At 45.0% G+C, this 16,349-nt stretch overlaps 1 protein-coding gene across 3 annotated transcripts in view; it reads left to right on the top strand.

The window, feature by feature from the left end:
- ppp1r9alb (protein phosphatase 1 regulatory subunit 9A-like B) overlaps positions 1-14,859 on the top strand; it is a 26,607-nt gene extending 11,748 nt beyond the window's left edge. Inside the window, exons 5-19 of one of the 3 annotated variants that reach the window (XM_076303648.1) lie at positions 687-791; positions 2,087-2,255; positions 3,006-3,149; positions 3,477-3,530; positions 4,086-4,315; positions 4,653-4,749; positions 5,612-5,753; positions 6,220-6,371; positions 7,347-7,647; positions 9,115-9,172; positions 9,371-9,442; positions 9,812-10,016; positions 11,371-11,487; positions 12,621-12,809; positions 13,615-14,859. In XM_076303648.1, the coding sequence (XP_076159763.1) occupies positions 687-791; positions 2,087-2,255; positions 3,006-3,149; positions 3,477-3,530; positions 4,086-4,315; positions 4,653-4,749; positions 5,612-5,753; positions 6,220-6,371; positions 7,347-7,647; positions 9,115-9,172; positions 9,371-9,442; positions 9,812-10,016; positions 11,371-11,487; positions 12,621-12,809; positions 13,615-13,797 (2,218 nt within the window). In that variant the 3' untranslated portion in view covers positions 13,798-14,859. Of the gene's footprint in view, positions 1-686; positions 792-2,086; positions 2,256-3,005; positions 3,150-3,476; positions 3,531-4,085; positions 4,316-4,652; positions 4,750-5,611; positions 5,754-6,219; positions 6,372-7,346; positions 7,648-9,114; positions 9,173-9,370; positions 9,443-9,808; positions 10,017-11,370; positions 11,488-12,620; positions 12,810-13,614 lie in introns of all 3 variants that reach the window. The other 2 variants (XM_076303647.1, XM_076303649.1) reach the window with 2 other exon arrangements.
- Positions 14,860-16,349: the final 1,490 nt, after the last annotated feature.

Below are 16,349 nucleotides of genomic sequence, written 5' to 3'. Positions count from 1 at the left end.
TTTTCTATGTGAAGGACTCATGTTGGGTTCTTCACAAAAATCCATTGACTGTGACTTACTATACCTATTTTATAGTCTATGCTATGCTTTATACACTATGAAAGTCAGTTGGACTACACTTTGCACTGAAAACTGACGCTAAAGGAGTTCCAAAGGGTTTGAAAAGTGACGACAAGGAGATCCTAACCAAGCATAAATATGTGCTAAATTTGGGAGTGAGAGTGTGGGTATCGATATGTGATGATTTAAGAGAACTAGCAAAAACCTCCATGATGTCCTAACAGTACTTAGTGCTCACCTTCCTGTAGCTCCCCAGACTCCATCTAACTAGCCCTGTCAGTAGAGTCACTGTGATCGGCCTCTATGGCTCATGCACCTAATCCCAAATGGGGAGATTATGGAGCATGCGTGCTGTTCTTTAGAGGACATGGGCACTCTTTAGCAGACATGTGCTCTCTTCTGCAACTGTACTACTCATACTTCCAATGAGACCATTAGTGATCCAGTCAAGTGGAAATCCCCTGTTCTCTATGAACCAGAGTCCAGGTCAAAGGACCAGAATGGAAAAAAAAATCTCTGGGTTTATTGGGGTTAGTTATTTATTTATTTAATTATTTATATTGGATATATGCGTTTGCACATTGTCAATAAATAGTTTCACTCCGTCTTGTTTTCTGTCCCATCAGTATCCAGGTGAATGATCAGATTGTGGAGGTGGACAGGGTCAGTCTGGTTGGGGTCACCCAGATGTTTGCAGCCACCGTGCTCAAGAACACCAGAGGCCTGGTCAGGTGAGAGTCTGTTTGTCATATCTGATATAATTCACCACACCATACACATGCAAGGAAAACTAACTTGTGTGCGTGTCATCTATTTATGACTGATCAACAATTTATTTGATCTTTTATTAGGTTATTGATATACTAATAATCATTACCCCACATTAACTAATAATTTACTAAGATGTTTTGACAGCCGCCTCAAATACATTTTATGTAGTGAGGAGTTTAGGATTTAAACTGACCAGAAACAAAGCTTGGTAGCCCTGTGTTGTGATCCACACCAGAGTCCCTTCTAGAAGCCCACACTTACTGTAAACACACATTTGGCTAAGCCTTACTTTACCCTGCTCGTCTGGTTACATATTGTACAGTGCCATTTGGTCTGTGTGCAGTGAACCAAATCAAGCATTGGTAATCATTTACTGTCTGGGATGGTGTGGTGGAGAGCATCTACCAGAGATCTTCAGGAATGTGAACTGTGTCATTGTTCAAACAATAACGTCTGCTTCAAAAGATATGAATTCAGTTTGAGGCTATCAGCATTTATGAGTGTACTGTTAAAGTGTGTGTGTGTGTGCGCGCATGTGCGTGCGTGTGCGTGTGTGCGTGCGTGTGCGTGTGCGTGTGCGTGTGTGTGTGTGTGCATGTGCGTGTGTGTGCATGTGCGTGTGTGTGCATGTGTGTGTGTGCGCATGTGCGTGCGTGTGCGTGCGTGCGTGCGTGCGTGTGTGTGTGTGCATGTGCGTGCGTGTGCATGTGTGTGTCCGTGCATGTGTGTGTGTGTGTGCGTGTGTGTGTGAGTGTGTGTGTGTGTGTGCGTGTGTGTGTGTCCAAGGGAAGCAAGTGTGTTTCCCTGCCTCACCATGTGTGAGTGAACCTCACAATGCAGGTGTGTGAAAGAGGGAAGTTTATTACCATACTGAATGTTGTGTGACTCTTTTATTGCTCCAGAGACCGAGGCTGTGTGTGTCTGGCATTGTGAGTGTATTAATGTTTTACTAGAACTATGTCCCCACCCCATAATACCAGCGCTGGGAGATTACTCCCATGTCCACATGGTCCAACATATCGACTGGAATTCCCTACTTCCTCCTGCTGTAAACGCACTCCATACCTGATTCATATGACACACTTGATTGGGATTTTTTATGTATTATTGTTGGTTGTAATGAGTAATGTGTTTGTGTGTGTGTGTGTGTGTGTGTATTTCAGTGCCAGTTGTATATGTGTGTGAGTACGTGTGTACGTCAGCATGCAGTATGGGTATTTGTGTTGACGCGTGTGGCCATCTCCAACCCCTACAGCTTCCTTATTGGTCGGGAGCGGTCCGGTGTGGAGAGCGAGGTGGCTCGCCTCATCAGTGAGACCCTCCACCAGGAGAGCACCAGCAAACACCACAAGCAGGAGGAGATCCAGAGCAAGGAGCAGAGGCAGGAGGAGGAGGAGGACCTGGTGAAGCCTGCTGACCTGAAGGTGAGGAGGATGGGGGCCCTCTAATGTATTTTAACACACCTCCATCTCCGCAGAATAGCCCAGCCACTGTGTCTAGCGGTCCGATCAAACAGGGGCTCAATATGGATTAAGATTAAGATGTCGTTGTATGTGCTGGTGTGAAGATGCTGACTACATCTTCCCTGTTTTAGGACACTGTTTTAATTTAATGCACTTTTGCACATGGCCTGTCAGACTATTAACTGTTAATTGTCTGCAGGTGGGGTAATGGGTTAATTGGGCCACACCCACTCTGGTGCCTTAAAATGTCCAGGATTTTAGTGTGTGGAGGCAGATCGATTGAGATGTGCAAGTTGATATGTAACGTCCTTTTTAAAACAGTTTGTTAAATTTAAAAAGACTGTTTTCTACAAACAAATATCTGGACCGTGTTTAATCTTTTAAAAATGCAAGATGGTGGACATTTTTTTCACAGCTAGATAAGCACAAAGTGCCATCTTGGTTTAGCTAACATTTGATCAGTCACTAACTGTCACAGTTCTCAACCCTGTGAGTGCTAAGGTGCAGTATGGCACAGATATACAAGTAGTTACCGTAAACACAATACACAGTGAGATGGTCTATAGGAGGAATATAGGCAACTTTCTCTGATACCTTGCATCCGATTTTTGTCAATGTCCAACAAGGGCTCCCCAAAATATAGTTTTGTGAAAGCTGTTTTCACCTGGTGTAAATCCTGTGCTTATAATGAACACAATTACAATCACTCAGAGAGGACACCATGAGGAAGGAGAAGATGAGAAAGAAGTGGATGAGGAGGAGAGGAGGCAGGAAGAGCTTGATGACTTGCACAGCAGCGAATGGACTCTACCTGAACACCTCCATGCCACTGAGCTGGGAGAGAAATATAAAGAGGTACAGGAAGTGAATAACACAGATGTATTACAGTACAGTTTTCATTATTTCTGCATGAGGATGAAGACCAAAGGGAGGATAGGAGTGCTCTCATGCAGTAGTCCCTTTATCTGGCCATATTGTCCTTTTTAACCAAATTCCAGTTAGTTTGCAAATGATGTCGTGCTGTGAGCTTGATGAAGAACTGGGCATATGATCTATACAGCTTGAATGGCTGTGCACAAGTACATGCTCTGACATTGTTTTTAATGTTGATAGCAAGCTACAATAGATCGTTTTACATGTTATCGTTCATGGTTGACATGTTTTGTTTTTTGCTTCCAATAGCTCAAAAACAAGCACATCACCACCGTAGCAGAGCTGAGAGAGATGAAAGAAAAGGTAAGTGACTGTTCAGTTCCCCTTCTTTTTTATTCATATAAAAACAATTGCTGCCATAAACATTCCATTTTGTATGATTATCATGACTCATGACATACATGCATTGTCTTATCCATCTAGCTGACATGTTTATCAAAAGGGACTCAGTACAGTACAGAGTATATGTGCATTTGTATCAGTATGTGTTTACACAAACCAGTAAAGATTCTTTGGGATCTCATAAAAGAACGCCAGGGGAAAAGATAGCTTGCTAGCAAAGTAGGAATCAGGAACTGGATTTGGATATTCCCAATCATAATCATGTTCTGGGACACACTTTCGATACAGTTTTGATTAAGATTGTTTATTTCAGGAACCCCTTTCTCCCAAGTGACCTATACAATTAATATAAAAGTGGGAAACCATAATGCTGCCAGACACTATCAAAATGAGCTAAAAAAATGGCCGTACCATCAGCACTACTGCTGCTGCTAACAATCTAGCAACAACAACAACAACACAGCTCTATTTGCTATATAAGGTGCTCAGTGTACGCTCGATGTGCCCTCCCTGCAGATGCGCGTGTATGAGGGGGAGAGGGCGTCCTGGGAGCAGCGGACGGCGGACCTGGAGGAGCGGTGGCAGGCGAGCATGGAGCGGCTGCGCACGCTGGAGGGCTACTGGCAGGAGTCGCAGCGGCTCTGCGAGACGGTCAGCCAGAGCCTCAGCCAGGCCCAGGCCCAGCAGCAGGCCATGGAGCTCCGCTACAGCGACACCCAGAGCCAGCTGCAGGAGCACGAGAAGAGGTGAGCGTGCTGACACACACAGACACACACAGACACACACACACACACACACACACACACACACACACACACACACACAATCAAGTGTTTTGTCAAGCCTATAATTCAAAAAGTGTCTTTGGGTGAAACGTTTTTTGTGTTTTGCACTTTATTTGCTGCCTCGGTCAACTTTCATAAAGTTCTGTCCACCCGGACTACCCCAGTCTCAAATCCAGCCAAGCCCCTTTGAAATATTAATCAGTGTGCCGGCTATTTTTATTTTTGTTCAAATGCCTGTGTTTCTCTGCGAGGTATTTTTAGCTGCGCCTAATGGCCGTTTGTTGTGTTGGCACGGCAGAGCGGCTGAGTTTGTGCGGCGGGAGGAGGAACTGAGGAGGCTGCTGGAGGAGAGAGAGAGAGACTTCCAGAAGAAAGTGGAGAAACTGCTGGAGCAGGTAGGAGGCTACCAGACACCGCTCAGATGTACTGTAGGGGACGGTGTGTAACGTATGTGTGTGGTGGGGGGGGTGGTATTGGAGCAGGTACAAGCCACTGTTTGGATGGGTGTGGGGTGTAGGCTCACACTGTTCTGTCATAAGATTGTGTGTTTGTACACACACACACACACACACACATAAACATACCCACAAAGACGCAGGGACTCACAAATGCAGGGACGCAGAGACTTACAAATACATTCACACAGATGCCTGGTATTGTTCATAACTCACACACTCATGGGTGTGGGAATATGGGCAAATATGGTCCTACAATCAGTTGCTTTGGAGCCTGGAGTCAGGGGGCCTTATGAAGCAACTCCTCCCATATATCAACACTGTTTGTTCCCTCTCACATGGCCATGTGTATCTTATGACCACTGGGAAACAATACTGTTATACTAGCTGTGAGTAAAAAACAGACTTACCAACTGCTGTCTTGTTATTTGACCCATCCACATTAATTTACAGTGATTAAAATGCCATAGAGGAAGGTTAGAAAAGTACATCCTTTGCCACAAAGTCACCACGCAACACCTAAAGGGAAAAAAAAGGAAAGTGTCAGATCAAGTTAGACTCTATAATGAAAATGTAATCGTCATTGCATGAGGAAAATGAAGGTGTAACTGGTTATCGATCGCCTTGTTGTCCTCTTTCTTTCTTTCGTTTGTTCTTTCTTTCTCTTTCTTTTTTTTTGTTCTCATTCATTCACATTCATGCTTTTCTCATTCATTCTCAATTCAACTAAGTTTAATTGACCCCCCCCCCCCCTCCCTGTCCCTCGTTTCCTCTCCCCCCACCTGTGTCTGCGTGCCCCTAGATGGCTGTGCTGGAGGGCAGGGACCAGGTGGACCAGCAGCCCCCAGCTGAGCTCAGGGTACCGGGGGAGGAGAGTCGGCTCAGCAGCCCAGAGTCTGGAGCCTCCGACCGGAACGGCCTCTCCACCGACGAGCCCATCTCTGGTAGGTCACCTCTGTGCCCTGATTAAGAGATGTTAAAGACTAACTTTTAAATATAAGCTGGCGTGGGACTGCTGTTGAAGTGAGTTGCAGAATGAATGAGCATGAAGATGGTGACAGTGTTTGTATGATACGGAAAGACTCAGTGGAGCTAGAAGAATGAAGTGATTGAGAGAGAGACAGCTGGACCTCCAGAGTGAGACAGACAGTAAGAGATACAAAAGGAGAGAGAGAGAGACAGACACCATGTGACAGTAAGAGAAAGAAACTGAGAGAAGGACAGAGAGAGAGTGAGACAGAGACATGAAGAGAGGGATTGAGAGGACACAGAGGGACATTGAGAGACAGGAAGACAGAGAGAGAGAGAGAGAGAAGGAAACAGAAGAATGTAGAGAAGCAGAGACCGATAGACAGACAGAGAGAGAATCTAGAAGGGAGGAGTGAATCCATCCTCTCCTGACCTCCTCAGATCCAGATTGGGGTGGCGCGGTGCCGGAGACCCACCGTCTGGACTGCAGTGCCCATCGGGCCAAGGCTCAGCTGGCCCAGAGATCCCGGCGCCAGCGCCCGTCCAGACACAAGCTCCGCGAGTCGGCCCGCAAGTCTCCCGGCCAGAACCAGGTCAGACATGCTCCAGAACTTTCTATTGTCCACTCACATGTTGTAGACATGCTGTCCTGACTGGACTCTATGATGTAGAGAAACAGACAGTGATGTTCTAATACCCTGGAGAAGAAACCTGCATCTTGGGGGGCAGCCGTGGCCTACTGGTTAGCACTTCGGACTTGTGACCGGAGGGTTGCTGGTTCGAACCCCGACCAGTAGGCACGTCTGAAGTGCCCTTGAGCAAGGCACCTAACCCCTCACTGCTCCCCGAGCGCCGCTGTTGTTGCAGGCAGCTCACTGCGCCGGGATTAGTGTGAGCTTCACCTCACTGTGTGTTCACTGTGTGCTGAGTGTGTTTCACTAATACACGGATTGGGATAAATGCAGAGACCAAATTTCCCTCACGGGATCAAAAGAGTATATATACTTATACTTATACTTAAAACCCTTAGAACCCTCTGATGTTGATGATGTGTCAGTCTGACTGTACCACTTAACTTCGAAGGCCTTTTATGCCAGCAAAAAGCTTCTCAGTTTAAAACATTAGCATTAAAGGCATCTGCGGACAGAAATAGTACTGTATAAGGTTCTAGAAAGATGTTCTGAAATCTTAACTGTCACCGTACACTGTAGTGTACCTGAATTTACTGTAGATCTAGACTAAGGATGGAGGTGAAATATGTTCTCTGGATCTAACTTAAAACCATTAAGTGTTTGTCATACCATATGAATGAATATGAGGTCATTTGGGATCCCACTAGCTATGACATGTAAACACAAAATTAGGATCAGTGACCATCTCTTACCTACGTGTGTGTGTGTGTGTGTGTGTGTGTGTGTGTGTGTGTGTGTGTGTGTGTGTGTGTGTGTGTGTGTGTGTGTGTGTGTGTGTGTGTGTGTGTGTGTGTGTGTGTGTGTGTGTGTGTGTGTGTGTGTGTGTGTGTGTGTGTGTGTGTGTGTGTGTGTGTGTGTGTGTGTGTGTGTGTGTAGGAGCCAGAGGAAAGAGCAGATGTGGCAGTGGAGTCCAGCACTAAACGGAGGTCCCTCCTGGAGAGCCTGTCCCTGCCCGTGCCCATCCTGACTCTTGAGGGGGCCGCCACCGGGGGGGACACCAGCAGCTCTGCGTCCCCCCTGCCCTGCACCCCCCACGGCGGGGCTCCACGCGAGGCCAGCCCCAGTGTGTCGCCCCCAACGGACGCGTCCACCCCCCACTCCCCCTCCAGCCTCCTGCAGAGCCTCAGGAGCCGCCGCTCCAAGAGCAGGGACAAGAGCAAGGCCAGCAAGAGCAGAGGTGTGTGTGTGTGTGTGTGCAGTGTTTCCCACAGAATTGAATTCCATTTGTGGTGGTTGGTTTGCAGAATTAACTTGTTTTATAAAAAATAAAAATATACAGACATACCACATACAGACATTAAAGTGCGAGACTGAAATATAGAACATATATCAAAATATAGAAATATAGAATATATGTCAAAAAATAGAGGTAGTTGTGTTGTATATTTACATAGTCCTAGCGTAACCTTCTGACAGAGTAGTAGTAGCAGCAGCATTGTGGCAGAGTGATAAATAACATTGATAACATTTACATGAAGTGCTTGTGTGTGCTGTATATTTACATTGATATGCAGTCATTTCAAGTATATCAGGCTTGCAACACGTTAGGCTGTGCAGTCACAGTGCAGTTCCACAGGGCGGTCCTGGGGAGGTGTTGGGGGGGGGGGTTAGGGTAGACAGGATCCTAGGTTCCTGGCTGGCTGGTGGCTGGGGGGGTTGTCAGTGATGGGAGAGTGGGTAGAGTGTTCAGCATCCTGATTGCTTGGTGGATGAAGCTACTTGCAAGTCTGGTGGTGCGGGAGCGGAGGCTCCTGTACCTCTTTCCAGAGGGCAGGAGGCTGACCAGTTCGTGTGCAGGGTGGGTTGTGTCCTTGACAATCATTAGTGCTTTGCGGGTGAGGCGGATGGTGTAAATGTCCTGCAGGGAGGGGAGTGGTGCTCCAATGATCCTCTTAGCTGTGTTAACAATGCGCTGGAGGGTCTTCCTGTTCCATCTTCCGCCCCACACTGTGATGCAGCTGGACACGATGCTCTCTATGGTCCCTCTGTAGAATGTGGTCATGACGGGAGGCGTGGCACTTGCCTTCTTCTTTGCGCAAGAAGTAGAGGCGCTGCTGGGCTTTCTTCGCCAGTGATGCTGTGTTGGTGGTCCAGGAGAGGTCGTCGCTGATGTGCACCCCCATGAATTTTGTGCTGCTCACTCTCTCCACAGCATCTCCGTCGATGGACAGTGGTGGCAGTTGTTTGTGGCCTCTCTGAAAGTTGACAACAATCTCCTTGGTCTTGCTGACATACAGCAGGTGGTTGTTTTCTTTGCACCATTTGGTCAGCAGGTCTACTTCTTCTCTGTAGTGAGCCTCCGCAAACTTCACCAGATGGTTGGAGCTGTGAGTGGTTGTACAGTCATGTGTTAGCAGTGTGAAGAGCAGGGGGCTGAGCACACACCCTTGCGGGGCCCATGTTGATATTGTGGTGCGCCGCCACAAATTAGTCAATGTATGGGAAACACTGGTGTGTGTGTGTGTGTGTGTGTGTGTGTGTGTGTGTGTGTGTGTGTGTGTGTGTGTGTGTGTGTGTGTGTGTGTGTGTGTGTGTGTGTGTGTGTGTGTGTGTGTGTGTTACTGAGTTACGCGTGTGTGTATGTTGATGAAGCTCTGTAATGATGCATATGGTGTGAGGAGTCTGACTGAGGCGTCTGTTTCAGATGAGGATCCTGACAGCTCTTCCTCTGGGAAGTCCAAAAAGAGATTCCCAGATTTCAGGTGGGTTTGCTCAAGCCGAGTGTGTTTACTGTACGGCTGAAACAAGGAAAACAACATGACCTGTCTGACTTATACTGAGTATAAGTATGCCATTACTTTTGCATTCATTAGCATTCAGTAATCAGTAAAGGCCACTGGCAAATGAAGCATCATTCCCCTTATGTCTGGGCTCTTCTGGAATGTTCTTATTCCCTTCAGTGGCCTGAGGAAGTCTGGGGGCAAAGGTCGCAAACAGGAGCGGGACGCTCTGCGTGGATCCCTAGAGAGCAGGTATGTCGTGAGTGAGGCACCTTTTCCTGGAAAAGCGATGGGCTACTTGCCACTTCCACTCTTTATGCTTCCTTCCTTCCTCTCATTTTTATCTTGGCTGCACTTGCTTTTTATAGCCGTGCACTGCTAATGTAGGGTCAGCGTTGGCCATTATCCCAACCTGAACTCCCAGAGCAAAATCCACAGATGGAACCCTGCGTAATTGAGGCAGTTATGTAAACTGCCAGCATAATGTATTTCTTTTCCCACTAGCATATGAGAGATACTCTGAAAGTTTTTACGAGTTGCCTTTTCAAGCTACACTCTAGACACTGTGTGTGTGTGTGTGTGTGTGTGTGTGTGTGTGTGTGTGTGTGTGTGTGTCAGCAGGGGCTCTGGGGACCTGCTGGATGTGTCCAGTGGGAACATGTCCCCCACGGGGTCAGTGTCCTCCGTGCCCTCCTGCATGCCCTTCTCCTGGTTCGGGGACAAAGAGCGGGAGCGGGAGAAGGACAAAGAGCAGTCCCTGTCCAGCTGCAGCCTGCCCCACACCCCCACGGACAAACACGTCGACCGGTCAGCCCATCGGGAGAAGGTGAGGGAGATGGAGAGTGGGAGGGAGGAGGGGTGAGAATAGGAAAGGGGAGAGGAGTGGACAAAGTGTTCAGGGGTCACTTTCAGTTACAGCCAACTACACACACACACACACACACACATACACCCAATGCCCACATTACAAACAGACCATACTAGTAGAATACAAACAGAAATAGAAAGAGGAAAAGTAAGAGATGTAAGAAAAAGTGACAGACAAATCCCATCTTGCTGCAAAACCAGACAGATCAGTGATTGAGAGCCACAACAAAGATTAGCCCTGTAGCAACCCTGTGCCATATCATTGGCAGCCATCTTATTCCTATGTATTCTCTCTTGACTCTCCTGCACAGACCAACTTATCATGGCACTCTCTACTGTCTCCCTCCTTAGAATCGGTATAGTATAAGACCTCAAAGAGCAGGAGCAAAGCACTTAGAGAGATCTTTAGAAGAGCTACTAGACTCTGCTATGTCACATCACCAGTAGAACTTTAGACTGATAACCTGGCAGCCACGCACTAACGCTAGTTTAGTTTGTACTAGAGACCCTGACTACACCTGGCATTAAATATGTTATGTTTTATCTGGACCTCACGTAATGTCAAATGGAGAAGCAAAAATGTGTTTGATTTTGGTATGAAAGAGACACAGATGATCTGAACTGATGCCTGTGCTCTGCCTATGGCGATTGGTCATTAATGTCTGTTGTAAACAGGGACACCAGATAGCTATATACAAGGATCTGCTGTTTCAATAGACAACTAGTGACTCATACTAGATTTTGAGAAATGTATGTATACAGCAACACTGATGTGGACAGAAATGACAAAATATACAGTAGATTTGAGTCCGTGCATTGAGGCATTTTGTAGTTATTCAAAAAATGAGAAACTTTGATTACTCTTCTTCCTTATGAAATGTAGGCCTTTGCACGAAAGTCAATTTTAACATTAACAGACAGAAATGGCTCTAATTGCAATAGAAATAGTTGTGTGGCAGAAGTGGCTCTTTACTGCAATCACTGCACGGGTGTATAATGCATGCGTTTATAGTTTTCATTCCGACTAACAATGTTATAATTAGCAATCCTCTTATTCAAAGCGAGCATCAAATCTAACTCAAGCACTCAATATGAACTAAATAGTGCGCTAGGCCTGTGCTAACACACGTCTACTAACCTGGGGAATTGGTAGAAAATACCAGTGTCCTCACTGGACCTCCGTATGTGTGTGTGTGTGTGTGTATGTGTGTGTTTTTGTGGGCTTGTTTTCTGTTTTTGTGTGTGTGTGTGTGTGTGTGTGTTTGTTGTTGTTTCTATGTGTATGTGTGTGTATGTATTGGAGCTCGTTGCAGAGTCTCTCTGCGACTGACGAGTCCAACCCCAATAGCCCGCGCTCTTCCCTGGCAGCTCTACTGTCAGACCGCCGTCCGGCAACGCGCTCTCGTACCCTCGCCTTCTCCTCCAGCGAGGTGAGTGACCCTGGAGGGGGCCAGGGGGGAAGAGGTCATGGCCATTATGTGGGGAGGGTCTTCTCATGACCCCTTGACCTTTGACCTTTCCTGGTGGTGCTTCCGGTACAGCATGTTATATGAGAAAGTCGGGACCGTAGTCATATAGGGAAACGATGTTGTTCGGGAGTAGACTGTCTTTGTGTGTTTTATTTTCTTTGTTTTTCTGTGTCCATACTCTTGATGAAGGATCATTTGAGAACTATAGGTGAAAAGAAAACCAAAGAATGCGATCAAAACAAATCCATCTAAGGGTGTCTGAGCTGTGGAAGACAAGCAGAGTAGACCCAGATGTGTGTGTGTGTGTGTGTGTGTGTGTGTGTGCAAGTGCAGCTCAAGTGATCCTTTAGTCCTCTAGCCTGCATGGCACTAGCTGTCATAAGAGGGATACTGAAGAACATACATGACTTGATTACTGCTGCTGTGCAATGGATTGATTTTTTTTTTTCAGGCAGTATATTTGCACATGCTAAGGTCTTGCATTGCATGCATGCACGCTTGCATACGCCCATGTACGTGTGCACACACACACAAACACACACAAACATACACACACGCTTTATACACTTGTTGGGCAAGCTCTGCTCCACCCTGCTTGAGAGGAGCATTGTCTCAGATAACATTGTTTGATGAAAGGGCTGGGGCTTGTGCCAAGGTTAAGGTCTGCCTGTTATCTCTTAGAATGCACTTAACAACACATGAGATTCTGTCCTATGCACCTCATACCACCTCTCTCTTTCTATCTTTTCCCAATCTCTCTTTCTCTCTCTCTCTCCCTCCCTCTCTCTCTCCCTCTATTCCTGACCTAATTTTCTCAGCTGATGGCTGTTCTAGATATGAGGCTATCCTAATTATTTCTCTCCTTTATTCTGCTGTTGTGTCTGCCAACTGTCATTTCTCGTGGATATTTACCATCTCCCCCACACAATTCAGGCACACAATGCCTCCTGATTAGCTACATGCCCTCATTGTAATGTTAAAAATAGAACCAGGATGTATTTACTTTCTGCCTTATCTGATCTGCATTATTGCTGTACAGACACTGTTCAATGGAGTTATTAACATTTCTTTGTGGATTTTGTTTTGGTTTTCAGACCCTAGATGATGACCCTCCACCAACAGGGAAGGGCTATGTGTGGCAAACCCGCCCACTATCAGAATGGACCATTCAGCAGGTCTGTCAGTGGCTGATGGCCATGAACATGGACGAGTACATTGCCGAGTTCACAACCAGAGGTGTTGACGGACAGAAGCTTATGAATTTGGACAGCAGCAAGCTTAAGGTTTGTGCAACACCTGCTGAAACAATGACAAGAGTCGACAGCACCCTCTGCTGGAGCTTTCTGAACAAAACCCTCATTTGATGTGACCGGTTACTTCTACAGTAATACTGCCGGTCAGGGAAAGCCACTAGAACGGTTGGAATTCTACACCAATTTTGAGGAATTAAATCAAATCAATAGCATTTGAAATTTTAGTTAATTGAAGTTGGAAAAAAAAAAGAAAAAATGGTGTCAAGATTTATAAAAATGAATTGTCGGGCAGTCGTGGCCTACAGTATGGTTATGGCTTTGGGCTTGTAACGGAGGGTTGCCGGTTCAATCCCCGACAAGTAGGAACGGCTGAAGTGCCCTTGAGCAAGGCACCTAACCCCTCACTGCTCCCCGAGCGCCACTGTAGCAGGCAGCTCACTGCGTCGAGATTAGTGTGTGCTTCACCTCACTGTGTGCTCAGTGTGTTTCACTAATTCAAGGATTGGGATAAATGCAGAGACCAAATTTCCCTCACGGGATCAAAAGAGTATATACTTATATACTTATACTTAGAGATATACACTGCATTAATAAATAAATGAATGACTGTAGTCAAATGCTTTAGTTGCGGGGGGGACTGTGGCACGGCAAAAAGACAAAAAAATATATATATATATATTGTAATAATGGAATAGTTGGAGTAGTTGTTCCTCTGCTCCTGCATTCCCATACCTGCAAAAATAACTGATGTATTTTTGTTTCAGTGGTTTTGAGTCATCAATGAAATCTGGAACTTAATTTGATAACAATAATATATAAAATGCTTTGGTTGCAGGAGCTGGGAGTGTCCAGTCACCGGGACCGCTCCACTCTGAAGAAGAGGCTGAAGGACATGAGGAAGATGCAGGAGAAGATGGACAAACGGCAGGCCAAGAGGGAGAAGGAGCGGCAGAAGGAGCGAGAGAAAGAGGCACGCCGAAGCAGCGCCAGACCCGCCAGCACTGACTCTGCCTGCTGAGATCGTCCAGCGACCTCTCTCTGACCCGTACACTTGACCCCTGACCCATGACCCGTGCCCTCTGTGTGTGCACTTGGTGACCTCCAGAGGATGCTGAAAATAAGCATGACTTGCCAGTGTCCACTGATCTTGCCGTCATGTGGATGAAGCAGGTCATTTCATAGCATCACGAGCGAACCCGTGAATATGTGGTCCAAAAGGAGATGAGCGCAACAGCCTGTAGTGCCTGAACTTGCTAATGATTGGATGTAAGCACTGCATTTAGTCAATGGGGAATGGTACAGAGTAGTTGTTCCTCTGCTCCTGCATTCCCATACCTGCCAAAATAACTGATGTATTTTTGTTTCAGTGGTTTTGAGTCATCAATGAAATCTGGAACTTAATTTGATAGTCAAGTTTCAACATGTAGGCCAATGATAGTTCCACATTACATGTCACAGGGGAACATATCCCAATAAACATGATACCAAAAGGACATCTGTGGGTCCGGGAAGAATCGGTGAGCAAAAACGAATGAGCTCTTATGCACTGTAAATATGTGTTGTATAATGGTGCACATGCTGTCTCATCTGGCCAGGACACCACAAAACAGTAACATACTCTTGCACAGCACTTCATTTCTTTGTACAGTAGAGGGCGCCATTGATGCAGTTTAGTCAATTACCAGAGGTCTTCTCAAAGTAGACAAGAGGCAAGAACTGCTGCTAGCACACTCTGGGCACTTTACAGGACTAGAACCAGATTTGGATAACTTACACATAGTACTGGTTTGTTTTTGGATCTTCATAAGACTGAAGTACGGACCGCCTGGAACTATGTGCATACCAGGACGTTAATTAGTATGGAGTGGGCACTTGTTAGTGTACACTTTAACTTTTACAGACATAGAATATGTGCATTCTTTTTATGTGTAACAATTTTAGAAATGGCTGGATGTACATAATTATCTTCTTAGTAACAAATGCTGTACATATTCAGGGCTGTAATTAAAACTGAAGCCCTGTTGTGTCGATTAGCAATGATTGCTGTTTTACTTGTCTAATAAATAAAATATGTTTTATACAGAGCTTGTTTTTTTCTTCTTCAGTGAATCAGATGCATTTTCAATTACTGTGATCGTAATGTAGAAAGGGAATGGTTGCTGTGTCTCAATCTTACTATGTGCTCTTTTGATATGTTTAAAAGCAGTGTTTCTCAAACTTTTTCAGACCAAGGACCACTTAACAAATAAAAAAAAAGCCTCTAGGACTACCTAGCTAAAAAAAAAGTAGACCTACAACAGTATATTACATAGGGCTGTCAATCGATTAAAAAAAATAATCTAATTAATTACATACCCTGTGATTAATTAATCTAAATTAATCGCATATATAATTTTTGCTGAGAAAGGATTTTAAATATTTAAATTAAAATAAATCATTGAATAATCAGCATTAGTGACATTAAAGTCTAAAACTCTTTTTATTATTATTTTCACTGTTCAAATAATGGCCATAATAATCTATGATATGACCTAATATGCTGAGGAAATAAATTCAAAAGTGCTTCGGGAAGAAGTTTTTTTCACATACAAGGCATTTCAGTCCACAGATATAACCTAGGGGACACAATGAAAATAAATGAACACTCCCCTTAATGTCAACACTATTTCTTTCCATTGATGTGCGACTTTAGAGTTGACAAACTCCGGTGATATGCAAATTCCTTGCTGCAGACATTGCAGAGGACTTTATTTTAATCAACACTTTATTTTGGTCAACACCATCAGGCCGTTTTTTAAAAGTAAATGTTCCAATCAATGATCTAGGCAGCACATTTTCTTCTCTCTCCTTCATTTTACAGTAATGGTTACTAACTAGAACGGCTCGGGGTCAAAGGTCATACAGAATCGATTAATCTGCGTTATTTTTTTTAATCAGTTATTTTTTCTCAAATTAATTAATCGAAATTAATCAGTTATTTTAACAGCCTTAATATTACACAATAGACCTACTCACTGAACAGCCTTGCTTATTGTCTTTGCACCTTGCTTATTGTGTCAGATAATTCATATGATTTAAACTGGCATAGCTTACATAGGCAGTGTTGCAGAACTGTTTGGATACAAGTTGATTTCAAGTTGGTTAAATATTGCAAATAACTCATCTAGCCTATATTATATTTTACCACGTCTGCTTGCGGACCACTTGGGATAGCTTGCTGACCACCAGTCCCCGGACCACATTTTGAGAAACACTGGTTTAAAGACATCGTATGGCATTTTATGCCTAACAGCTTCTAAGTCCTAGGGTTAGGGTCATTTTACTAAATTGTGCTCTCAATCTAAAAATAAACGCACAATTTATTCAAATGAGCGCACATTCTCTCAATATACAAAAACATCTTGCAATGACACCTCCTGGGCTCCGTACTATATCGTTGGTATGAATGAATCTATGTATTCATTTATCTGAGGTTTCTGGACCTGCGTTCGGACCGTTCTGGCCCACTTTTACCCCTGCTTGTTAGTCAACATGGCTCCACAATACAGCAGTTGTGTACAATAGAAATAC

Source organism: Alosa pseudoharengus, unplaced genomic scaffold (assembly GCF_046254945.1).
Source record: "Alosa pseudoharengus isolate Yale_2024_CS ecotype anadromous, Long Island Sound unplaced genomic scaffold, YU_APseudo_1.1 YU_APseudo_1.1_scf_24, whole genome shotgun sequence".
Lineage (NCBI taxonomy): Eukaryota > Metazoa > Chordata > Actinopteri > Clupeiformes > Clupeidae > Alosa > Alosa pseudoharengus.
Note: the sequence above shows the minus strand (reverse complement) of the source record. Positions and strands in the feature narration are given on the sequence as shown.